This window comes from Malus sylvestris, chromosome 3, assembly GCF_916048215.2.
Source record: "Malus sylvestris chromosome 3, drMalSylv7.2, whole genome shotgun sequence".
NCBI classification, from domain to species: domain Eukaryota; kingdom Viridiplantae; phylum Streptophyta; class Magnoliopsida; order Rosales; family Rosaceae; genus Malus; species Malus sylvestris.
The window spans coordinates 21,356,267-21,382,794 of record NC_062262.1 but is presented as its reverse complement, the minus strand read 5'-3'; the positions used below and the strand labels follow the sequence as shown (position 1 = coordinate 21,382,794).

At 35.0% G+C, this 26,528-nt stretch overlaps 2 protein-coding genes across 6 annotated transcripts; one reads left to right on the top strand and one right to left on the bottom strand.

Annotated features, from left to right (window-relative positions):
* The first annotated feature begins 1,242 nt into the window (after positions 1-1,242).
* LOC126617059 (uncharacterized) lies at positions 1,243-14,798 on the top strand. Its single transcript, XM_050285128.1, has 3 exons — positions 1,243-2,257; positions 2,484-2,801; positions 14,623-14,798. Exons 1-3 carry the CDS (start codon positions 1,243-1,245, stop codon positions 14,796-14,798), a joined length of 1,509 nt encoding a protein of 502 aa, XP_050141085.1.
* Positions 14,799-17,905: 3,107 nt separating this feature from the next.
* On the bottom strand, positions 17,906-24,921 carry LOC126615190 (nonsense-mediated mRNA decay factor SMG7-like). Of its 5 annotated transcripts, none has more exons than XM_050282953.1 (9): positions 24,746-24,921; positions 24,442-24,496; positions 23,805-23,863; positions 23,444-23,554; positions 22,644-23,231; positions 22,434-22,556; positions 21,896-22,128; positions 19,457-21,697; positions 17,906-18,492 (listed from the first exon to the last, which is right to left on the bottom strand). In XM_050282953.1, exons 4-8 carry the CDS (start codon positions 23,510-23,512, stop codon positions 19,690-19,692), a joined length of 3,021 nt encoding a protein of 1,006 aa, XP_050138910.1. In that variant the 5' UTR covers positions 23,513-23,554; positions 23,805-23,863; positions 24,442-24,496; positions 24,746-24,921; the 3' UTR covers positions 17,906-18,492; positions 19,457-19,689. The 5 variants fall into 5 exon arrangements, with proteins under 5 accessions (XP_050138910.1, XP_050138909.1, XP_050138908.1 ...); XM_050282952.1 differs by lacking the exon at positions 23,805-23,863 and having other exon boundaries at positions 19,457-19,598; positions 19,672-21,697; XM_050282951.1 differs by lacking the exon at positions 23,805-23,863 and having other exon boundaries at positions 17,906-18,496.
* Between the last annotated feature and the right edge of the window lie 1,607 nt (positions 24,922-26,528).

Here is a 26,528-nt window from a genome sequence, read left to right as displayed (position 1 = left end):
CTCTCAGCCTCACGGCCAATTACAGACAGAGAGAGCAGCAAAGTTGCTCCCCAAAATCCCAGCAAGAGCAGCAACGGACGAAGCCAGCCAAGCCAGCCACTGAGCCGTTTCCTCTCACTCTCACTGTCTCACAATCTCACTCCAGTCCTCCAGCCACTGAGCCGAGCCTCAGCCAACCTTCAAACTTCAAAGGTAAATTTAAAATCCCTACCTAACCCTAAATAATTATGTAATACAAATTTTATTTAATTGCTATAGAAATAGAATCATATTCATATGGAAATGCACTAAGTTGATTATTGGTTGTTGATTATTGATATGAAATTAATTTTTAGGGTGAAAATTAAAATTTGAATTCTTACATAATTTGTATCATATTCATATGGTAATGCACTAAGTTGGTTATTGGTTGTTGATTATCATATTCAATTAATTAATTGAATTATTACATAATGTATACAATTATTCATATGATTAGTTGAATTGAATTTTTATTTATTGAATAATGTGTATGCTAATTGGTATTGATTAATTGAATTGTTGGCTTGGTTGGATTAGTTATTATGCATATTAGTATAGTTTACTTAATGGAACGATACTCTAAATTTTTTTTCTTTCCATTTTACAGTTTAATTTAATTGAAATCCAATTCATATTTATTTTGATTATGTTGATGGTTTGTTTTATTGTGAGTATTTATTTTGAATATTTTGTATATGTAGAATTATTATGGAACGGTTTTTTAAGAGAAAGTCATCATCAGGTTCGGGTAGTTCGAATAATGTTGATAGTTCAAATACTGTTGGTAGTTCAAGAACTCCAAGTTCAAGACAAAGTCAGTTAGATGGTGTTTTGGGTAATCTTCAAGCGGATCCTAGATTAAGAACTCGAATAATAGATTATGATGCTAATATGAGAGATGAGGTCCGAAGATCATATCTACAAAAAGGACCTTGTCAACCTAGAGGTCATAATTTCCCAATAACTAATATGTCGGGAATTAATCGACGCTTCATTCCCCAATGGTTTGATGAGTTTGATTGGTTGGAGTATAGTATGTCTAAAGATGCGGCATTTTGTCTCTATTGCTATCTATTTAAAACCAATTTTGAACAAGTAGGTAGTGAAGCTTTCACTAGAGATGGATTTAAGACTTGGAAGAAAGGGAGAGAAAGATTTAAGATGCATGTTGGACCGGTTGGGAGTGTTCATAATAAGGCTAGAGAAGCTGCTACAAATTTGATGAATCAAGCTACACATATTGAAACGGCAGTGAGCAAACACTCCGACCAAGCTCGTAAGGCTTATCGCACATGCTTGAATGCATCAATCAAGTGCACTAAGTTTTTATTACTACAAGGTCTTGCTTTTCGTGGCCATGATGAAAGTGCCACTTCAAGCAATAGGGGAAATTACTTGGAGCTATTACAATTCCTTGCAGATAATGATGATAAAGTTAGAGAAGTTGTGATGGAAAATGCTCCGGGGAATCTCAAATTACTAGCTCCTTGCATTCAAAAAGAAATTGTGAATTCATGTGCCCTTGAAACACTTGATGTTATCATGGATGGTCTAAAAGATAGATTCTTTTCAATATTGGTGGATGAAGCACGTGATGTGTCGGTGAAAGAGCAAATGGCTATGGTGTTGCGTTATGTAGATGACAACGGGCATGTAATTGAAAGATTTGTGGGTATCCAACATGTTACCGACACTACTTCAAGTTCACTAAAGGATGCTATTGACACATTCTTTTCTTGCAACAGTTTGAGCATTTCCAAGCTACGGGGACAAGGTTATGATGGTGCTAGCAATATGAGAGGTGAGTTGAATGGCCTTAAAACAAAGATATTGAGAGAACAACCTTGTGCATATTATGTTCATTGCTTTGCTCATCAACTTCAACTAGCTCTTGTTGCCGTAGCAAAGAAGAATATAGACATTGCCTCTTTTTTTGCAACGGCTAATAGTGTGGTTAATCATGTTGGAGCATCTTGTAAGCGGCGTGATTTACTTAGACAACAACTTCAAGAAGAGCTTGTGATAGCTTTTGAAAATGATTGTCTTATAACGGGGCGAGGCTTAAATCAAGAAACAAGTCTCAAACGTGCCGGTGACACACGATGGAACTCACACTATGGTACCTTGATTAGCATCATTTCCATGTTTTCGTCTGTGGTTCATGTGCTTCAAATGGTTATTGATGATAATCCCAATGAAAGTGCGGGTGAAGCAAATAAGTTAATGAGAGACATATGTACTTTTGAGTTTGTGTTTCACCTTTTCTTGATGAAAGTCATATTGGGACTCACAAATGAAAGATCAAGAAATTGTGAATGCAATGACTTTAGTGAAATCATGTAAGGAAAAACTACATTGGATGAAGAATAATGGGTTCGATGCATTGGTTGATGAAGTATCTTCTTTTTGTGAAAAACATCATATTGATGTTCCTAACATGGAATAGGCATTTATACTTCCAGGGAGGTCAAGGCGTAATGCTCCAATAAAGACAAATCGTCATCATTATCGTGTGGAGCTCTTTATTTATGTCATTGATGAGCAAATTACGGAGTTAGAGGATCGCTTTAATGAGGTAAATACCGAGTTGCTTATTTGTTTGGCATGTGTGAGTCCGAAAGATTCATTTGTAGCTTTTGATAAACCAAAGTTACTTTGTCTTGCTCAATTTTATCCTCAAGACTTTTCGGATGAGGATCGTTTTGCACTTGAAGATCAACTTGAGATTTATGTTCATTATGTGCGTTCCAGTAGTGATTTCTCTCAATTGGAAGGGATTGGTAATCTTGCAAAAAAAATGGTGGAGACAATGATGCATCGAGTATTCAATTATGTATATTTACTCATTACATTGTCTTTAGTTTTACCAGTTGCAACTGCTTCAGTGGAGAGAGCATTTTTTGTCATGAATATTGTTAAGGGTCCACTTAGGAACAAAATGGGAGATCAATGGTTGAGTGATAGCTTGCTTGTTTATATTGAGAGAGATATTTTTGCTTGTATTGAAAATGAAGCTATAATGCTTCGTTTTCAAAATATGAAACCTTGTCATGGACAATTATAGCTTGTAATATTGTTTCCGTTATGAATTATGAATGAAAGTACTATGATTTCATTTTCAATATGTTTTTCCATCCTAAATTTTTATTTGGACTTTTACACTAAAACCCCTTGTGGTAAGATTCCTGGCTCCGCCACTGCCCACCGTCCAACTAGAGTTTGGCGCCTAGCGCCTTTTAGAGCCTTAGTTTGTTGTGAATGAAATTCAAATGATACAGTGTATTATATGGTTCATTGTATTCTGCTCATTTCTGCAAAAGGGTTTTTTAACCTAATAATGATAAACGTAAAAATAAATTATCGTGGGACCTTAAAACCAGAAATATCTAGATTTAACCTAATGAAAAGTTTACAGCCGAACAATTAGTAATTTCCCCTAACTTTGCAAATTCTTAGGTTGTGGTATTACTTTATCAATAATGTGATGGATAGAAAAAGGAAGAAGATGAAGATAAATAACTTAAAAGCATATTTTAAAATGGGATAGATTTGGATATACACGTTTTTTACACATATTTTGAAGGGTCTACTTTGTAATGTATTGCAACGATCCAAATCATTTATATTTTAGTACATCATTCATAGATCATTATTACAAAAAATAAGAGAAATCCAAAGTCATTTAGACATTCATTTATAATAAAAAAAATGGACATATACGATTCTACAAAGAAGCACTAAGTTTAATACAACGGTCATATGATTTTGAATTTGGGAGATATTTGGTAGACATAATCTTTGAGGGAGTCAAAAAGACGATACGGATTGTTGAAATGTATTACGAAATGAGCTCTACAAAAACGTGTGTCAAAATGTATGTCAAAAGCGTGTGTTTTTAAATCATAACCTTTAAACTAGTTTGCCCGCTTACGTGTGCCATTGAACTTTCATATGGTTTATGTGTTAAATTATGATTAATGTATCTTGTTGACATTGAACCATCGTAGTTGGAAGCAAGGTCTAAAATATCGATGATATCGGAAATATCGGTAGTCCAAAAACACGGAAATTTCGATGGAAATATCGGGATATTATCGATATCGATAAAAATTGAATAAAAACCAAGGAAATTGTAAGAAAAACTTGGAAATTTTTATTGAAACTTTGCAAGATGTTTATTTAGTCAATTATCTATTAGTTTATCACAAAAAATTGGAAGAAAATGCATTGCATGATGGATTTAACTAATTTAAGTTGATTATATAGCGAGCTAGCAAACATTGTGAGTGTAGAAAATATGTAGTAATTAATGAAAGAAGTTTAAACACACCATAATCATTTATATACAATGAATTAGTACAATATTTTACACTTTATACATTGCATGGTAAGATACATGAGTGACTTAGTACCACATAGAGTCCCTATCAAGGTCTAAAATATCGGTAGTCCAAAAATACGGAAATTTCGATGGAAATATCGAGATAATATCAATATTTTTGCAGGTATGAGATAATCCAAAAAAGAAAAATTCCCACTATAGTTGGGTTACTTGGGCATGTCAACTTTCATATGGTTTATGTGCTTGTCAACTTTTTGCCCCCTTTTCTTCCAATTTTGCCCTCAATTTTGAATACATAATGTTGACATGAGGAGGGCAAAATAGTAATTTTATATCTTTCAAAATTTTCCCTTTTTTCCTGTTTTGCCCTCACTTTTGATACAACAATATTTACATAAAGAGGGCAAAATAGTAATTTATATCAAAATATTTACATAAGATAAACAAATATGCACTTATTAAGAGAAATTGTCCCACCACTTTTTTTTCATACACGTAAGTGAAATCATGATGTGTTTTGCATAGTTTGAATGAACTGAAGCAGTTGAGCTTGAGGAGAACATGGGAGGAGGTGGACGGTTGAAGAGGCTTTAATTTTGTATCTTTTGACAAAATGACAATCATATCCATATTTCCTATTTTACCCTCAATTTTATAGAAAATGACAATCATATACCTATTTTGTTCACACACACAAAGTGTGTGCTCTCTACTAGTATTTTATAAAGATAATCTTTAAATGCATGATTAATAAATTGAACAGTTTTAATTGTACAAATTGTAATAAAAATATATTATTTCATAATCATTGTATGAAGATGCCAAGGAATATTTCATTTCTTGAGGATGCTGTTAATAGACTATTGTAGTGAAACCACTAGCTATATAGTCCCGTTAAAAAAAATTAAAAAAAAAACCAACACAAATGTGGAAATGAAATATTTTTTTGTGCTTAGGATTTACCCCTCTTTCTTTCTAGAACACACTATTTACATATCTTGGATTTACCGTCGTTTTTCAAATGGGGTGTGCTATCCACACACTCACCCTTTTAATTTTCGACTATCAGATTGAATGAATTGAAGAAGATCAAATGACAGAAATTAACTAAGGGTGTATGAGAAGTAAAAAGAGGTGTGTGGATAGTTTGCAGTTCAATTATTCAAAACTATTAAGGTAGAAAATTAGTTTCTCTCTTCTTTTTCATTTTTTTAATATGAAATAATTATTATAGGAATATTCTCTGCTGATACCATTACCAGAAGCTTGGGATCAGACGACACTTATTTTTTAGCATATATTTTATAGGATCCACTACATCATGTATTTCAACAATCCAATTGTCTATCATTTTGGTCTTTTTTCAACGATCATGTATATCGAAAATCATCCAAACCAAAACTATATGACCGTTGAATTAAATGGTAGTCACTTTCATTTTCTTTGTATAAGTGTATTTGATAAGTCCATATTATACCATTTATTTTACCCTATTCTTAGTATTAATTTATTAGTTATTTTGGTAGAACTTTGATACTTTGTTATGTATTTTCAATGTAGGATATTCAACTTCCTCTAGAGCAAAAAGTGATCAAACGGATGAATTTTGGAGTGATTCCAATTGGAGGATGTTCGTGAGTCTTTCAAGATGATTGTATCAAAGTACCAAATTTTTCTACCAAGCCATTTGACCGTGGCGATGAAATAAAGGTCTAGCGCCTAGCTTTCCCAGATTGACATTTCTAGACGTTTTGGGCATTTTGGAGGTCAATATGGCATATTTTAAGGAAGATTCCTTTAGAATATTGTAAGGGATGTCTTCAGCTTTCAAAAGAGACCTTTTGGGACCAAATTGGAGTTGATTTGGTAGGTCAAAATACTGATTTTATGAGAAGTCTGAATTTTAGTTCAAATAGGAAACCTTTTATTTTCTATTTTATTATTTTATTATGTTTCCTAGTTTTATTCTAAGACCTTTTAGGGTTTTATTTTGTAGTAGTATAAATAAAGATATTCAAATTTATTTTTAAAGTGTTTTCTATCCATATGTTCTTAATAATATTTTGCTTATGATATTATGCATGCAAGTTTTGAATTATTAATCACCGTGTTTGAAACTATCTAATTGTCTTGATGATTGGCCACCATTAGGATATTTAGAAAAGTAATTTGATGCAATTATGGCAGAGGGTTGTCCCTGGAATTGGCGTTGGCTTCTTGTGGTTAATACGTGTAACTTCTTAGGATGGACGACACGCCTTAAGGGTTATATGGTTTTTCAAAAGGTTTTCACAAAACTTAATGAGTCCTGCATGTTCACATTCAATCTCGACACCACGGACAGGTTGCATGTTAGATATACGTTCTTTGTTGGAGGTTCCAAGTAGGGCATACTTTAGGAAAACCTAACCTTCACAATATGCATGTGTAATTCACAAGTAATTGGAAGAACTACGGAGGATTGTTAAGATGACGGCGGAACCCTAGTGCCCAAATTTATTTTCAAAACTATTTTCTTTTGTTTCCTTTACTTTGCCAATTTATTTAATTTTTTTTAATTAAATTCGTTTTTAATATTTTAGGTCATAAAATTACCTTCTTCCAAACTTTGTTTTCAAATAATTAATTAAAATTTGGTATTTACATAAATTACTCATTCAATCCCTGTGGAAAACGACCTTGCTTGAGTTGCTATACTACGATAACTTTGTACTCTTGCAAGTATTTAAAGTGTTTTTATCCCTACTTTTGCAAATGGTAAAAATCCCTATCAGTATTCATTCATTTTCTTAACTACAAATGAATGTTTTAATAGTTTTGAAGTTGCCTAACTTTTTACAGGGATGATCTACGAACGATAAATTGAAATATATACGGTTTGGATTGTTGAAAAAAGTTATAGAGTAGGCTCTATAAAGTATGTGCCACAATATGAGTAAAAAAAATAGGTGTCCCCTAATAATAACACACCAAATAAGTTAAGGCTTTTTATATTAGCACACCACAAAATGTTGAATGCACCCCACATTAAAATTTAATATTAATGATATGCAATGACAATTTTGACCTTATTAGGTTTAAAAAAGATAAAAAAAATTCTAAATACACCCCAAATCACTTTTAATGTATTACTTATCTTCTTCCACCCTCCATTGTTGAATAAAACCCTAACCAATGAAACTACAAACATGTTGATTGAGAAAAATTATTTTTGACGAATAGAATACGAAATTGGTGTTCGAAAGCTTCACATGAGGTAAGACTTCATATTTTTCATTGTTTTAGTGATTTCGACGATATCGATAATTATTTAATCTTGGTTTTACTGCATTATTTAAGCTTCTATGTTCGTATTCATCTTTTAGCGATCATAGGGGTTACATGAAGAATTAAACACCTAAAATTACCACCTAATATTAAAAATAGACGATATGGGTTTTAATGGTGGAATTGAAAACAAACCCACATATGCTTAAATCCTAGGCAACATCTTTTGTCAAAAATCCAGTCAGCATTTTTTGTCCAAATAAGAAGCTTTATTGATTATTTACATAAGACTAACAGAGCATAAGACTACGCCCCCTTTACCGATTAAAGTATTAGATTAATATTGATATTGAGTTGTACGATGATTCTTAGCAAATAATTGAGGTGTATTGATTATTTTCAAATCATTTAATTTGAAATCATTCTGCAAACTAACGTTCAGATGGTTTAAAATCATTCGGCAAAATTACAAATGAGTGTTATAAGATTTGAGAAATGTGGGGTGTATGTAGAAAATGTAAGGTGTATATTAAAAATGTGGGGTGTGAGGGTATTCTAGGGAAGGAAGTGGTGTGTATTAAGATAATTTTTAATTGAAAAAACAAATGTGGGGTGTATTAAATATGTTTGATTTATTCAACAATTTATGAGGTGTTAATATAATAACTTGGGCATCTTTTGATAATCATTTCATTTCACTTTTCGTTTTTCTTTAAAATTGAAATTTTGTTTGATAACTATTTTTAATTTAAAAAAAATAAAAAATAAAAACTACTTTGTTGAGTTTTTAAAATTTGACTTTAAATTGATGTGTGTTTTGATGGGTGTGCTACTTCTTTGCGTAAAATAATAACTCACTCGAGTAATCTCTTGACGAAAAAAAGGGACAAAAAAACTGAAAATCATGGTGTTTGTATAGCAATATTTTATCGATGCACTTCAAGAGAACATTTTATAATTTATGTTTTATACCAGCATAAAATAAAAGTTAGGACATCAACAAAAAGGACCGTGTAAGGCGCGATGAGATTGACCATTGTTAATCCAACCAGTTAGCACTCAGCCAAGAAAATGGTTTCGGACTATAAATCACAATATACGGTTAATTATTATATATTTATTTTGTTTTTTAACCAAGCAATATTATTTATACTAAGTCAAAAGGGTGGGGTGAGTTAAGTTTAACAATAAATTAGTAATATTGTAGTTTAAATTCGCCATTGGTTATAATCGAACTTAAGACCTCTCACTTACAAGTGAAGTGAAGAGGAATACTAGACACTATTAATATGTTTTTCCCCATTTCCGTCCACAAAGTTTGGGTCTCACAGTCATAAATTCGCATAAGGAAGTGATTTTTACCCCCCATTTTTAGCTTCGTATATTTATGATAATTAGATTGAATAAATCAAATGGAATCAAACAACCAAAATAAACAAGAGTCTCTAAGAGGCTAAAAACAGTGTGCTTATCATTTTCCTTGGCATATTCCATGTTCTTTTTTCTTTACGTGTCACAACTGCTTATCCAACTCATCAACTTAATAATTTGCTTGCTGTCTAGATTGCATAAGGTTGAATTGGATTGAATAATCATACTTCTCCAGGTAGACTGAAACAAGAAGCAAACACTATCCTACCATTTAAGGATATGTTTCATTAATAAATAATTCATCTCATACATTCAAGCTAGACATATTTTTTAAATTTTTTTTTCAACATACCTCGAATAGGATATCCAATTCAATCAAATCTTAGACACCAAACAAGGTGATGCAGGGAACAAATGTGGTGGGAAATAAGAGTGAAAATAAAATGAATAGGATATGGTAGATAAGTAGGATGCACTATCCCCATGTGCAAAGAGAGACCTCAAAAATTCAAGTACTTCGCATTGAGTACCAATCTACAACGCATACAACTAGAACATATACAATTAGAAGAAAAAAAACAAAAACCTCTTAAATAAGAGCAAGGCACTTAAAAAATGAGTTTACAATTCAAATTTCAATATGATATTTCAAACAACTCCTACTAATATTTTCTGCCTTACAAAAACATGTATTTATAAGCTTACAATTTAAAGTGAAAAATATGAAGAAAAAAATATGAAAAGACAACTCAAATGATGACTTACAATATAACTCCCAAAAAACTAAAAGATTTAAATAATCATAAGTCACAAACTTAAAGCAGTATAAATGCATTATAGCTTCAAAAGGAATGTATTTTATTATAATACTTAAATTCCATGATCTGCATCATTCTCCCCTCATAGAAGAAAACTTGTCCTCGAGTTTTGTTTGGTCTTCCTCGATCTTTTGGATGTCCAATAATATTTTCCAGTTCATCCAATTTAACATCAATAAATTTGAATTCCTTGAAAATTTCCAAGAAGCAAAATAGTCAAAAGAACTTTTGATTTTCGATTTTCCACATCCTCATAGACCATGCACGTACGCATTAATCTTTTCTTCTTAAAAACCATCACCTTAGGATAATGCTTCCTAAACGCTTCAGTGGGAACGAGTATAAATAATTCAAATCATTTTGAAAAGTTATATCCAAGTATTTCCTTCTCATATCCCGAGCCATGAAATCTTCCCAAAAAGGATCATGAATTTTGCGGATGTCAACAACTTTTGCCTCAATATTTAGTTATCCCTGGTACTCTTCAACCATTGTAATTATATCTTCATCACTACTGTAATAAATACAAATTGGCAGAGGATTCGAATCAAAGAAACTCTTACCACCAAACAGCAGAAAAACTTCTTGATCAACCACATCAATTGTACGCTCATCATCACCCTCATCATAGACAAAACTATAATGATATATACCACAACAAATTTCACAAGAACCATCTGGATAACAATCAAACAATGGAAGAAGTTCAAGATTTAGGAATTTGTCACATGAAAAAGCTGAAACAACTATTTCTTCAACTTCCATTCTTATAACATACCCAGCCTCAATTACTGACAGTTGCGACATACTCTAGTGTCACGCCCGAACCTAAGGCCGGCAAAAAAATAATCTCGCGCCTGGTGTGCGAGTAAAAGTAAAAATATAAACGAAAAATGAAAGACAAACTTCTCTTTACAAATAAAGTCCAAAATCCTTTCAAGGTGTACAAAAATAAATTAACCTTTTAAATCCATCGTCTAACACGCCCTTAGCTCATCTACCCTTCGTTAATTTTGTACCGAACCTGCAAGGTCTAAAATGTATAGGGTGAGCGAAACCACAGCTCAGTAAAGGCAGAAGTCTTATGAAGGATAATTTTCAAGGCTAAACCGTGCAACACATAATCAATTATAACATGTTATCGACATATATTATATTTTATGAATGCAGCTTAACTTCAATTACCCAACCCATTAATCTACATGATAAAACATGCGAACCTGCATGTTCCATACCATGCATTTTATCACTGTAGCAGTGTCCAAATGCTCTATTATACAAACTAACCCCCATAACTCAATCATCCCAAATATCCCTTTTGTTAGTCCTTGTTCTTCTCTCGCTCGCTAGAGTCCCCACTACTTTGTACCATCTTCTCAAATAAACTAATAGAATCCATCCGCTCCAAATGAAATGATATGGATTTAACCAACATTATTTTGATATCCACATTATCGACAATAACAGCAATATGAATATCATATTCCAAAATACACACTTATATCAATTATAAAGATATATCAAGTATAACACATATTTAACAAAGTTTAAACAAGACAAATACCCCAATGGTGATAAGTTCCCCAAAAAACCCTACCTCAATTCCAAAGCTAAAATGAAGGCTCACATCACTACCGCAATAACTAAGCTCCACGTACTTGAACAAGCTCCTTAATCACTCTTGTTGATGCACAAAATCGGAGGTCTTGGAACAACGTAAATCCGATCGTGAATCTACAAGAAATGTAAATAGCACAAGATGTATCGTGGTTCACCCCAAGGTTTGGGCTACGTCCACACTGATTATTGTATTTCTCTGAGAGGTGAGGGAGAGAACCTCTGAATATGAGAGGGGATGTGAGAGGGGTGAGAAGGCCTAGGAATTGGCCTCCCCTAATTGTGAGGGTGAGGAGTCCTTTTATAGAATAAGGGCTCCTCACTTATTACATATTTGCCCTTTCCTTTATTACATAATTATATTTAAGTCCTCCGAGTATTTATACGAGATCTAAATACGGAGACCTTAAGTATGGTATAAACAACTCCTAATACCAAATCTTCCATTCTCCTTTATTTCTAACCTCTCTCTGCACCCCCACACACACATATTTATGTATGTATACACACTACGTGAGCTCCAGAGAATGCATTGCATGCTAGCTCGTGGAGGAAAACAAATGGAGTTGATCTCCTATTTATAGGACTAGGAGGCGGCTACAAATGTAGTGGCCAAGTAAGTAAATACTAATAAAATACTATGTGAGATATACTTGGATTGTGAGGCTACAACTCCTGCTAATTGCATGCAAACGTGTTTAAGTCAAGGTGGAGGTGTCTAGATCATAAAGTTGATAAATGTAACTTTACAATTAGCAGGATGTGGCAAAGTAGATAGGATTTAGAAAAGTAGATAGGATTTAGAAAAGGCAAACATATAAAAATAATAAATTACCTTATTGAGCAAGAAAACCAAACAATATTTCATGCAATTAAAAATGACATGACATTTTAAAACATAAATGTAACATATTAATAAACAAATTATAGAGATTAAAACACATACACTCACACACACACACACACACACACACACATATATATATATATATATATATATATTCTAAAATACAGGTTCCCAGATTGAGTAAAATGCAAATACCGTATTTGTAGAAGTAACGGATTGGAGAACCACTTGAAGATTTGGAAACCAGACTGGAAGGGCTTTCAATTAATATATAGCGTAAAGTTTGAGTATTGTTTAATTAACTCTTAATTTTTCCCGCCACAGAGACGGTGCGTTGGTTTTGCGCAGCACCGACGCTCTATGGTGTTTTGCCGATATATGTTCATACAAAATTTCTCTTGCCACATGGTTTGTTGCTTTCAAAATTAGACTCCCAGAGCTTTTTAATGACGTATAGGTTGTGTCGATTCTCTGTCTCGAGAATTACAGTTTGCTAACGAACTGGAATTTTGTTATAAGAACTCGAGCTGATGTCTTGACCCTTGATATGTCAGTCCGTCACCCTTGAATCCAATTGATAGCTCTAATGCCAAAAGGGCTAAATAACCAAAATGGTCCCTGAGATTTGCATAACTTATCACTTTGGTCCCTAACATTTCAAATCGATAAAAGTGGTCCCTGAGATTGTCCACCATCCATCATTTTGGTCATTCCGTTAAAAACTCCGTTAGTGTTCCGGAGCTCTTGGCCGGAAGTTTGGGCAATTTTCAAAGCTTCGTAACTTAATCGTTTCTTAACCAAAATTGACCCATAATATATCAAAATGAAGATAGGAAAGTGTAGAATAAGATTATACCTATTTGAAAGACCAATGGCTGCCGAAGATGGCTGGAAAATAGACTCAAAGTTGACTGGTTCGAGGGAAAACTGGAAAACTCGCCGGAAACTGGGTAACATTTAAACGCTCATAACTTCTTCAATACTCAACGAAATCAAGTGATTCAAAAACAAAAATTATACTTCTCGACGAGACGAAGAGAATGGTATATTTTTAGATGGCTAAATAATTGTGGTTTGGCCGGAAAACGGCTCAAAAGTAGCTAACTTGAGACCAAGACAGCTACTTTCGAGCAGTTTTCCGGCCAAACCACAGCGATTTAGCCATCAAAAAAGATATCATTCTCTTCGTCTCATTAATAAGTATGATTTTAGTTTTTAAATCACTTGATTTCGTTGAGTATTGAAGAAGTTATGAACGTTTAAAGTTTACCCAGTTTCCGGTTAGTTTTCCAGTTTTCATTCGGACCAGTCAACTTTGAGGCTATTTTCCGGCTATCTCCGGCAGCCATTGGGCTTCCAAATAAGTATAATCTTATTATACACTTTCCTATCTTCATTTTGATATATTATGAGCAGGGCCGGCCCAGGCCCAGTGCCACAGGGGCAACTGTCCAGGGCCCCAAATTGAAGGGGGCACCAAAAAAAAACCCAAATAACTAAGTGTATATATATATAAAGTCCAAAGCCCAAATAGGGGTTGGAGGGCAAGAGCCCAAGAAAGTTTTAAAAAAGGGCACAGGTTTTGGGACCACTCGGTCCGTGTGTTGGGATTTGGGGACTCGGTCCAAGTTTTGGGAATTACAGCCCAAAAAAGAAAAAAATCAAACATTAGACTATTAGAGGGACCACTCGGTCCCCATTTTACAACCCTTTCCCATTTTACAACCCTTTCCCAATTACAGCCAATTACAACTCTTTCCCATTTTACAACCCATTTTACAACCCTTTCCCACTCGGTCCCCATTACAGCCAAAAGATCAACAGCAAGCTGTTGCACGCAGGCAGACAGCAATCACAGAACATTGGGCATTGGCTGCTCAAGTGCAAGAGCATTCACTCACCACCAACCCCTTTGAGTTTTGAGGTAAATTAACTTTTAAAATTTGAATTATCAATTCATAATCTAATATAAAATTTTGCAAGTGATATAGAATTATATGATAATTGATGTATAGAATTGTTGTTGATGAATTGAATTCTTGACTAATTTAATTATTTGATTTCATTTCAAACCCAATTTTTAGGTTCAATTTTTATAATATGTTAAACTTTGTGTTAATGTTTTTATAATATATAATATGTGTTGGAATGATAATTTTGATAGGATATTTTTGTTATATCATGTGTAGGTAATTTTTGCAAACAAATTATCGAAGCCATGTCTTTTAGGAAATAACTCTCTGGTAATATGAAAAGGAAAAAAAAGGCAAAGGATAACGAAATTGCCGAAAGTTTAAGAGGATCTCTTAATAAATTTTTCTCTACAAATAATGAGTCAGTTAAAAATTTGAGAGAAAATGATGTTGGTGAAGAGTCACAAAATGTTGTTGGGGAGTCTCATGATCATGAAAATTGTAGTGATTTAGAAGAAAATGTTGGTGATGAGTCTCAAGACCATGAAAATGGTGGTGATGTGGATTTAAATGTTGATGATGATTATATTGGTTGTATATGATTGTATTTTTTATTGTCGGGATTTAGGTACTATGTCCCCCCGTTGTATATTTTCTCAAGTAATATAATTTGGGCGTGAGGGCCTAGCCCCCTAGCTTCGACTGGGTTCTAGCACTCGTTAAATTTTTTTTTTTTAACATATGTTTCCGTATTAAAAAAGGGCACATTTTGAGCTTTTGCACTGGGCACCCAAAAACTCAGGACCGGCCCTGATTATGAGTCGAATTTGGTTAAGAAACGATTGAGTTACGAAACTTTGAAAATTGTCCAAACTTCCGGTCAAGAGTTCCGGGACACTTAACGGAGTTTTGAACGGAATGACCAAAATAATAGATAGTCGACAATCTCAATGACCACTTTTATCGATTTGAAATATTAGGGATCAAAGTGATGAGTTATGCAAATCTCATGGGTCATTTTGGCTATTTAGCCATCTAAAAAGGGTCCACTATCTCCAGTTAGAATTTTGATAAGTATTTGAAAAGACAAATTTGTTGTACCCGTTTCCTTTCCTCCCATTTACTATGCAATATTATTGTTTTTTTATTTGATATTATTGCATAGCTGCTTCATCACTTATAGCCTCATTTGTTACTAGCCAACTCATTTAATTCATATTATAACTAAGAGTTAAATGAGGGAGTTATACATTGTGAAGTGTCATATTGATTAACGCATTAATTGGGCAATTACATAGTCTAACGGCTCTACAGCCTTTTGTTTTCAGGGAGCATTTTTGCTCATTATCATTTAGTATGGTGTATGCTCACCACCCTATTTATCACCGTTATATGAGTTTGAATTTCGAGATTCATGTAATAGATAGGCACAAATCTCAAAAATTCAAATTCATCTAATGGTGATAAATAAGGTGGTGAGTATACACCACACTAAATGGTGGTGAGCAAAAATGCACTCTTTGTTTTCATATAAATCTTCTCTATTCTTTTTCTCAGAAGCTCTTAAGTTGCCCTTTTATCCATTATAATTCTTCATTCTTAAAAGTGATATCCTTCAGCCACTCAGTACTACGGTCTGGTGGTATTCCTCTTCACTTGGAAGTGGGAGGTCTTAGGTTCGAATCTCATGGATGGCGATTTCGATACCAAATTAGGTTATCCATTGTGTGGATTAACCAAACTCCCTCTTCCCTTAGTGTAAAGATATCGTTGAATTAAAAATAAATAATAAATAAAAAAGTGATATCCTTCAAGTTTTATATGCCAAAGGAAAATCGAGTTGTCTACCCAATTCAAGTATTGCAAGTGTACGCTTACGATGATCAAAGATTGTTGTATCCTTAAGGGTGTGCCAGTCAAAGGCTGTTTGACGATCGAGTTACTTTATGAGACTCAAGTAGTATGGAAGAGAATAAGTGCGAGATAATTACGTTACTAAAGATGAACCTTAGAATGGAGTATTTATACCAGTCGAGATAAAGACCTTTTCGGATATGGAATCCATATTAAACCAGGAGAATACAGAGGGTATCTAGAAATAGATATTGCATGCCAATCCTTAGATTATAAGGATTTCAAGAATATATGAAACTAGCTAATTCCCTCCTCAATTAGGTTTCCATGTCGTACTGGACAAGCATGGTCAATCTCAGCGGAGTCATCAGAGTTCTCCCGTTGCTCTGGAATAGAATGATGGTGGCATCGCTACTCCGTTTGTGCAACTCCGCTTGGAAAATTGTTAAGTCCATGACCGATCTTATGAGGTGTTTGTATTCCGATTCACCTTACTCCGACCTTGGAAAATCATGGACCCACAAATTTAGATATGATTTTATTTTAAGACATACCTTTTTGTCTTCTGGAACCTGCTTGAAATCAAAGGTGTCCTATACCGCAATCTAAGAGCTCCTTCGGTAGCATCCCATCATGAAACTCAGGGATTTCAGTTTTGAATCCAGGATCTCAACGATTATTGTTGTTTTGAATCACCCGAGCAACTAGTCTGTGGGGAATATGTGGTATCTTTCGTGCCTCAACCAGCAAATGGATTAACATTTTCATGTTCTTTGTCATAATCTTCCTTGTAACCCCTTGGTAGTGGTGGATTTTCAGAAACCGAAGCCTTATTTCCTCCATCATCCCCTTCATCTCCGCAAACTGATTGTCATGTCGAGCCAACGATTGATTGATGTCTGTCATCTCATCTCCTTGGGAATGAACATTTCTTTTAGGACTGCATCACAATACTTACATCCCGTTGCCACTAATTTAATTATTGGACTGCATCACAATACTAACATCTTTATTTAGTAAATCAAAAATCTATTTCGCATCTCACGTAGCGCATTTCTAATCCCCTCTTATTTACATTTTGCGGTCGATTCCTTAGACTCAATCCCTTGAGATTTGAAAGTCCCTCTTTCTACATATAGCCTACAAGCTTGATTCTACCCACAACAAGCGTCACCAACAAACAGTAGATCGTCCGAAATGAACACCAAAATAAAAGGTAAGCCTGGAAACAGCTGTGTTTTCGTTCTTCAAGTCAGCTGCATCAGCAACGCAATAAGCGTAGGGATGCCAACAGACACAAGGCATCCCAATCCCATACATGATCGATCAATAACGCCATATCTAACCGAAAGAGCTAAACATAGCCCCATTCAGAATTATAGTCATGCAAAAAGTTATTTTTAAATGAACAGCGTTATGCCATATTCATATATCATTTCTAACCGAATAGACTAAACATAGCCTCCTAAATAATTTATTAGTTTTAAATTTGTACTTTAAATTTATTGATTAATTTAGTTAAACTACTGTTAAATGTTTTTAAATCTAATCGTTGAATTTGAATCAATTATTGCAATTAAAAAGCTTGACCCAAAAACGGACTAAGAGAGGGGGACTACATTTGGCCAGGTGATGTCCCTTTGGCCAAATAATACCCTGGTGGACTCTTATGGAATTATATCCTAACAATTGGTTGGGGATGAGTTTTTGAGCAAATCAGACTATTTTTCAGCTTTTAAACATTTAGCTCCACTCCATCGGAGATGACCTAACAGTCCATATCTGCGACCAGCAAACAAAATATAGGAAATGAACCGAAGAAAACTTAAAACCACCGGACATTCAACACTTACAATTTGTTCACATAATTTATTTTATTTCAAATATTATGAAGTTCAAGTAAGCCCAGACTTCATAGAGGGCAGAATATTCCACTCACCATAGTTAGTTATACTAAAAAAGCTCAATAAAAAACATCGAGTACCAAATTGGGAAACCATGACACCATTCACCACATTACGACTGACTCGCGACACGACTCCTCACACTGACAGCGCAAATATGTTATATGTATGCATCTACCACATCCCATTTCACATACATGTCCATTATTAGTATCATCCATTCCCATTAACCTGTGCACAACTCAGAGCTCTCCGAAAGCAAGGTCATGTTACATACTATCATCTCCCACCTGATGATTACTGATATCCAACAACAATATACGCTTCAACACTTCAGTAGAGAGCACGCAAGCGAGTAAACCGTTTTTATTCCACCAGCTGCCGGATGCATACATATCCCCCAAAACCAACATATCATCTTATTAACACCTTCTATCCATCCCCAAGTTACCAGACAAGGCAGTTACTTCTTATGAACTCCGCAACACGAAACACGAATCCATCTCTCATCCTCCGAGCTGGAAAGCTTTGGCAAAATCTGCCTTGAACAAAACACAAACACAAAATCAATACCCGAATAAGTAAATGGAAAAAACCAGCTCAACCTTCATAGTTAATGATTGGAAGGTTCATTTAAGAATTAAAAAAATCACATTCATTACTTCTGGACGAGTTAAAGATTTATTTACTTCCAAAAGGCTATAAACCACCATTTCAAGGTTAGTATGGTGAAGCCGCTGATATATGTTCCCCGCGGAGTGCAAGCGAAGTGCAGGGTACCACAATATGAACATTCATCATTTTCTTTGAGAAGATGAGTTAATCAACAACCACCAAGTTAACAACAATTTTAGCCCATATATATCAGTGGTTTGGGAGTGAGGTGCTTAAAAAAAAATGCACCTATGAAAAAAAACTGTGAGGGTTTTAGGCGTTTGGTAAACTAAAAAAAAAAGGCTTATTTTGGAAGCTGCTGTGAGAATAAGCTGAAATCAAAGGAAAAGCTGAAGCATCTATTTGCAGCTTTAGAAAACTGGTTTTTTTTTCAAAGCACACGGAGCTACAGTGCTCCTTTGATGAAAAGACCCACTATCAAACTGCTTTTTTTTCCAAAAGCACTTTTACAAAAAAGTTACCAAACACTCTGCTGATTTATTTCACAACCACTTATTCTCACAGCAGAGCCGCTTATTCTCACAGCAGCTTTTTTTCATAACACAGCAATACCAAACCAGCCCATAGTCTATGGAATGGAAAAGGTTGCCACTATAAGGAGACAAGATGTATTAACGACAATTCATAGACAGAATCTCCTCGCATATTATATAAGCAAGAGATGGGAAATATCTGCACGTATGGGTTTCTTAATTAATATAGGCTTTAGAATGTTAGAGACCGAACTACCTATTTGTATTACACTTTGACCGACACAAACCATAAGATAAAACAGATCAGTTCGGAAAGAAAAGTGATTTATGAACAATAACATTTCACAAACATACCTGTGTAGTTGTAACTGCCAGCAAGAAGCCAAGGTCACCAATGCTCCAACAAAAATTTAACATTGACAAAGCTTCAAAGTTGGAGTTTGTGTTCAGTAGCAAAGGGCGATGCAGACATTCACCAGGATCATCCTCAGGAACCTTAACAACAATAAGGGAACTCTACATGAAGAACAGATAGGCAACAGGTGTAATGCCATCATGAAGAGAAGAACATTATAACCATACTGACTTCACACAAAATGGCGGCCCGTCCAGAGAGACTGTCCTTGATATTGCTCAGGCTGTGGATTCAAGTGCTGATTTCCATTTACAAGTTGTTGCTGTTGCTGCAGCTGCATTTCATGGTGTAGCTTGAGGTCATCAAGCCTCTGGATATCTTGCCAGCTTTTCTGGTTTTCCCCTGGTAGTTGCATGGGTGGACCCTGTTTACCAGGAAAGGGGAAGTTCACTGTTCCACTTAAGCCGTTGCTGTTTGTGAAGCGATGGGGATTGTATTGAGATGAATAACTAACATAATCATTGAGCCCATTTACTTTTGTTGAAGATGGCATCTGATATCCATCCAACCAGCTGTAATCATCCATCACTAGACTCTCACTCATTGAATCTGAACTACAAATTGATTCATTCGCATTTTTGGGAGGAACACGGCTAAAACCGGGTGGTGGACCAAGGTGCCTAACAGGTCGACTTACTGGACTTTTTCGGATACCTGTAGGCAGAGCTGATGATGTCTTTACAGTCAACCCGTCAGCGATTGCTCCATAAGTTGCATCAACTTTATAAGACAAAGGATTTTCTGGAGCTTTTGTGTGGCTGTAAAACATACCACTAGTACTACCATTCACTGGGTGTTGGTATGGAACAGAAACTGCTACAGGCTCAGATTTTAGTGCATGCCCATTCCCCATAAATCCCATACTCTTTAAGCTATTAGCAAGAGACATTTCTTCCTCCATTGCAAGATTCAAGGAATTTGATTGAACTGGTTGCAAATTCAGGGGTACTGTATTGGTAATTGATGCAGGTAGTTGTGAACCAACACCAAAACCAGTATCCACAGAAAACTTGGAACCATGTGACTGGATTGGTTGCAAGTGTTGGGGTATACCATTTGCAAAAGTTACAGGTATTTGTAAATCAGCCCTAAAGGCATTTTGATGGTGTAGATTATCCAAAGCGGCAGAACCATAGGTTACATTAACTGTTTGATCACCTGGAGAAGCATTTTTACCAGGCTCTAGGCCATCATAGGCTCTCCATGCGGTGCTTACTGCATCAGGTCGCTTCTCAGCCACTATTGGTTTAAAGACTATTACTTCATCTTCCTCATCCCCTTCCATGGATAACTCAGGCTTTGGATATGCAGCTCCCAAACTGATTGTGCCCACTACTTGATTTTCTTGCAGATTATCATTTCCATTAGCCATATGTAGATAGGTGGTAGGAACAATATCATTTTGCACTTGAGGCTCAAAACCGATGACAAATTTCTTTAACTTCGAATCAAAATATACTGCTTCCTGGTCAACCTTAACCACATTTGCAAGAGCTTTGCCTGCTGCCAGAATCCTCTTAACACGGGCCCCTTTTTCCTTATGGCCATCACTTCCAAAAGAATGCTTCCTCGAGAAGTCCAATATTGTTTGTGCTGGAATTAGTGGAGTAAATCCTCTCAACTCAAAATCCTCCCACAGAGCAAGACGGTTTTCAGTTTCACCTTCTTCGTATCTGCTCATGTTATTAAAGCAAGTCTCATCTTCATCATCATCTATCGACATTGGCCCAGTAGACGAGAGACTATTGAAGAAGGATATACATACATTCCAGAATTTGGATCTAACAGACGACTGTTTTTCATCTGCATCACTTCCAGCTGCAACATCAGGACAGCATGCCAACCATTCAACAAAAACCAAAATACCTGGTAACAGGAAACTTGAAGAAGGATCACACAACTGCACACATCTCTCTAAGATGTGTCCCATCAACTCAAAAACAGCAGTAAATGCATTCTGCAGCAGGACAGCACGTTGTACAATTTCTGCATATGTCTGACCTTCGCTTTCCTTTTTCACAATATGAACTGTGAATATCAATATGGAGATAAGTCTAACAATAACAAGTCCATTTTCAACAGCATCTGCACCAAAATTCAGCACCTCTTCTCCTCCAGAAGACAGAAGCTCACATAAGCCACTGCTTACCACAGTTAGAACTTCTGCAAATGTCTCCAGGCTACAGAAAAAGAATCATAATAAGGAGGTTAATCTTCCAAACATTTTGTAATGAGAGAGATGCAGGCAGGATATACATATATATATAGAGAGAGATAGAGAGAGAGAGAGAGAGAGAGAGAGAGAGAGAGAGAGAATGCCATTCAGATTGATATACTTCAACAAAACTCCAAACTAATAAACTTCAACAAAAACATACCTAGTACGAGTGAAAAGAATGCCATTCAGACGGACAAAACGGATGCAAAAAGCCTTATAAGTCTCCTGGGTACTGGATGCTCTTTCCTTAACCAGGCTCACTTCAGTACTGTTATCTTTAGATGTGGGTATTGTTTCCCCTTTCCCTCTACCTTTGCCTGCCAACCGTGCAGGCAACTCTTTGACTGCAGAAGCATTAGTATTCCCAGACGGTTGAGAGTAACTCTGACGATTCTACAAAAAAAATAAACAAATAACAGGTTTTAAATATATAGCATGTCAGACAATAGAACAGAAAATCGCATGTAAAATTTATACTGGGAAAGAATTAGAACTAAAACATAATAACCATTAGTAACCTCCATCATTCTCGGTGCACAAAAATTTAGAACGAATGCTTGATACTTCTAAGTATGGCTTAAACATTTGAAAGAATTATATTGGAGGATCCAGATAAATAAAAATTTATCCGAAATTTCAAGACAAGATCAATACAAATAGTTACAAAATTTAATGAGGTCATGTTAAATACAAAATACCTTCTCAAATGCAACAATCAAGTTATCTCTCGCAGTTGAAAAGGGACAATCCACCGCCAGGCTACGAAAATATCGATAAACAGCCACCAACTCATCCCCCGAATAGGAAGCCAATATAGCAAGCTGAAGCATTTCAGAGCAAACCATCACAATAATGATAAACAGACATCCAGATAAGAATATATATAGAAAAATATATAAAGTAAATACCTGATGATGGGGGTTCCCACTGGATGGCCAGAGAGATGCAGCTTGCATATAGTAACTTGAGGCTGCAGCATACTCACGAGTTTTTGAGTCCCCTTCCCCATACAGTCCTTTGTAGCGTGCAAGGTCACCCAAATATATCAAGCATCTGTGGCATGAAATTAGACCTTTCTTTCCATCCTTGTCTATAACGGTCCGGTTTTCAGAATCTTCAGAGAAATAACCCAGAGGAAGCCCATACTTTGCTCTGATCTTCACTATTAAATCATGATAAAATCCAGTTGCTTCTGAAAGGAATGTTTTAAACTGCAGTCTTATTTTTGTAACCCGATCAGGCCTAATTGGCCCTTTCACACCCTGAGATGTGTTTGAACCTGTAGAAGCCATAGCAGCACTGAAGTGTGCTCGCAATTCCTCAATACGCTTGTAATGTAACTGCCACAAAGCATATTCGATATTGTTCTGCTCAGAAAAAGCATGATCCTCAAGAATTATTGCTTCATAATTCTCACGCATCTGTTGCCAGGCATTGGGATCTGATGGAATTCGTGCTTGGGCAGACCTTCGACGCCTATTCTCCAACTCAAGAATCTGAAAGGTAAAAATATGAATGTAAAATAGCATCAAATATGGAGAAAAATCGACAGAAAAATTCAGATACAACACACACACACAGGTTCCTGCTGTTAGTCTAACAGAACTCACATTTAACATTTTATATCATGCATGTTAGAGTTGCAGTTTAAACATATAGGAAGAAACAGCATAATTTTTCCAAAAAGGGCAAGGGCAAAAGGATATACCTTGTCATACAGGCGTTGGGCACGCTCCCTTGATGAAGGAGCAGACATGTTATCCATCTGTGGAATCATCGTCCATCAAATATGTTTGATTAACTGAGTGTGGCAATAAATCTGCATAAAATTTAAGCTGCATCAGTTGTTGAGAAACAAATCAACCAAATTTTGCTCCTCAACCGAATGAAATCAAGGCCATTGAAAGAGGATGAATAGCATAACATAAATTCCTATTGTTAGACCAACATATTTAGCTCATTGTGGACACCATCCCTTATCGCCAGCAAATGTATCATGATCTACATTTTATTGACAACGTCTCAATTGATATTACAACTAGATATCCACTCAGTTTAACCAAACATACCTTCATGGAATAGACATGCCTTAATATGTCAAAACTAAGTAGCAAGCTTGATTCACCGTCTACACCCCATGAATAATGCCACCAAAAACACTTACGTAAGAATAATAGAAAGCGTCTTTCGTGAAGCAAAACAAATTTTTGAAAAACATAGTGATCACATTCACGACAGAATATATATTTATTGTCGAAACCAACTACCTTACAAACCCAATAATAGCACTAACAGTTCCTAAAGCTCCTCTGAAAGACTACCAACCCATTCAACGCATAGTATAACTCATTAAAGACCACAACCGCATTATAACTAGGTTCCTTGTAACCATGAGAAAGGATTCCATGCTCCCATAGAAACTCTTGTTTCTTGTCGGACCGCTAACCCACATCACAAAATCATTCTCGCATTTATTATTCGTATAACCGGGTGTACAGATTTAAGCATCCCAACAACATTCTCAAACAACAGTTAGAAATTTAGGACATGAAACACTAAATCCATACAACCCCCTAATATTCATCAACAACTCAGAAATACAAAAACCCAACAGTATAAAAATCATGTCTGGTTTCTGGAAAATTTTGGGAGAAAAAGAACACAAACCAAATCCTAGAAGAAAAAAAAAGGTTTCAAAACCAATACCTGCGTATCATACCCCTTCGATTTCGATTTCGATTTCTATTTCCTTATCCCTTTCCTGAATACAGCAAAAATTAAATTTAGAAAGAAAAAAAATTATGAGAGATTTTCCCATAGACAAAGAAAGAACATTCAAACTTTTTATAATATACATGAAAAAATTGAAAATTGGAACGAAGACATCAGATCCGATAAGCAAAACCCCATACCAGACTTACATCAAACAGCTCTAAACTTTTCCAAGAAAAAATCTGGGAAATAAATTGAAAAATTCAGAAAAAATAAAAACAATGGAAGATAAACGCACCACTCCACAGCGGATCCACGCAGCGATTCGACGGACTAGAGCATCGGATTGCGATTTAAAAGTCTTCGCGTTTAGGGTTTGGCGAATGAGAGAAATGAGGGAAGAAAGAGCGAGAGAGAGAACGGTGTGGTTTGGTTTCTTTTGGTTTGTGGTTTTTGGGTCCAATGGGATGAGGTTAGAGAAACGAAATTTCTATTTCTTTTTTTCTTTTCTTTTTTTTTCTTTTTCCTTTTTTTAACCAGCTTCGATTTCAGGCGGCGAGCAAAGATACGCCGACGTTTTGGGCCCCGATTGATTATTGATATCTATTGGCCGTCCATTTATTAATTTTTATTCTATTTTTTTTTCATTTTGTCCTTTGTATAGCTTAGTCGGGAAATTAATTGTGACCTGTTTCGGGTGCCATTTTTGGTAATGCCAGAGACACCACATATTTATATGGTGTGATATCCAAACATCATTTTTTACTTCTCACACATTTTTTTTATTTTCGGTCATCGGATCGGATGAATTGAAGAAGATCCACGAACAAAAATTAACAAATGATGTATGAAAAGTAAAATAAAGTGTGGATAGCATATCCATACTTATATCCCATATTAGTGTGTCACTTATGTAATAGTGTAATGTAAAGAGGCTAAATTTTAGAAATTAAAAGATATGAAAGTTGATGATTGGTTTATTAACTAAGGTTTGATAAACTCATTTATATTGGCGACACATCATTCAGTTTGTAAATTTTGTCTCCCTAACATTACCTTATGTAATATATACAATGAACATTATAAACTTGTCTCTTAAAAAAAAGGATATAAAAAACAAAGGAAAACTAATGAAAAGGGCTTGAAAACTTTGAGTTTTAATGATAAGGACAAAATAAAGAGTAAAGTGAATAGTACCAGGATTGACTTTTTAGTGTAAAAATATGATTTTTCATTAAAGTGAACAGTACCGGATGCTTTTCGTTAAATTTCCCTATAAACAAATAATATTAATCTATTCTAGAAGTCAACCAAAAAAAAAGAGGGGTCTTCCAATCTTTAGCTTGATGTACACGTTTGGTTAGGATTGAAATGGAGGAGCTTAATGAAGTAAAGCATTTTTCCAACCCGAACCCCTAGGGTTATGCTAGATGATAATGGAAACAACTTCAAATGGAAGTTTTTGCAAGGAACGCATGTAAGTGGGGTTATGTTATATGATAGAGAATGCTTTTTGAAATCCCATTAAGGGAAGTTTTGGGTTTTATTGAAGATATTTTAAACCCAGCAAGCTTGGTTTTCCTGGTGAATTCTTCGACATATTAAGAAAAAAGTTTTACATCACATAATTTTTTCCATATACCTGATATAAATTAAGAAAAAAAAAACATCTTGAAGCTTTAATTGCCAAAAAAAAAAAGTCTTATAGTAGACCAATCAAAAGGAGAAAATTTAAAGTTTTGGACAAGCACTACACCAACTTCAATTTTCGTCAAGCTCCACAATCTCTCTAGTTATGACAATAGACCCTAGAATGGATTTGAACTATTGTACACGAGCAATGTACGGAGTAGCCCATTCTAAACACCATTGTTTACAATATCTTTCCCAATTTGTTGCTATAGGAGGAATTAGATGACCTAGTTTGAAGAACAACTGCATAAAAGTACAACTTAATTAAACTAGACTACAAGAAATTTATAACTTAAACTTAAAGTAAATGCATTCAATCCTTATAAGATCACTTGCAAAAATTTCCAACAATAAATCCTTATATCCATACCTGCACAAAATGATAATTG

Excerpts from the sequence above, each read along its gene's own strand:
- LOC126617059 (XM_050285128.1), top strand. The coding sequence starts at position 1,243 with ATGAATCAAGCTACACATATTGAAACGGCAGTGAGCAAACACTCCGAC. Across the intron at positions 2,258-2,483 it reads TAAGTTAATGAGAGACATAT|GGAGGTCAAGGCGTAATGCT; the intron begins GTACTTTTGAGT and ends TTATACTTCCAG. Across the intron at positions 2,802-14,622 it reads CTCTCAATTGGAAGGGATTG|TTAAAAATTTGAGAGAAAAT; the intron begins GTAATCTTGCAA and ends ATAATGAGTCAG.
- LOC126615190 (XM_050282953.1), bottom strand. The coding sequence starts at position 23,512 with ATGATTCCACAGATGGATAACATGTCTGCTCCTTCATCAAGGGAGCGT. Across the intron at positions 22,129-22,433 it reads TGATTGTTGCATTTGAGAAG|AATCGTCAGAGTTACTCTCA; the intron begins GTATTTTGTATT and ends TTTTTTTTGTAG. Across the intron at positions 21,698-21,895 it reads ATTCTTTTCACTCGTACTAG|CCTGGAGACATTTGCAGAAG; the intron begins GTATGTTTTTGT and ends CTTTTTCTGTAG.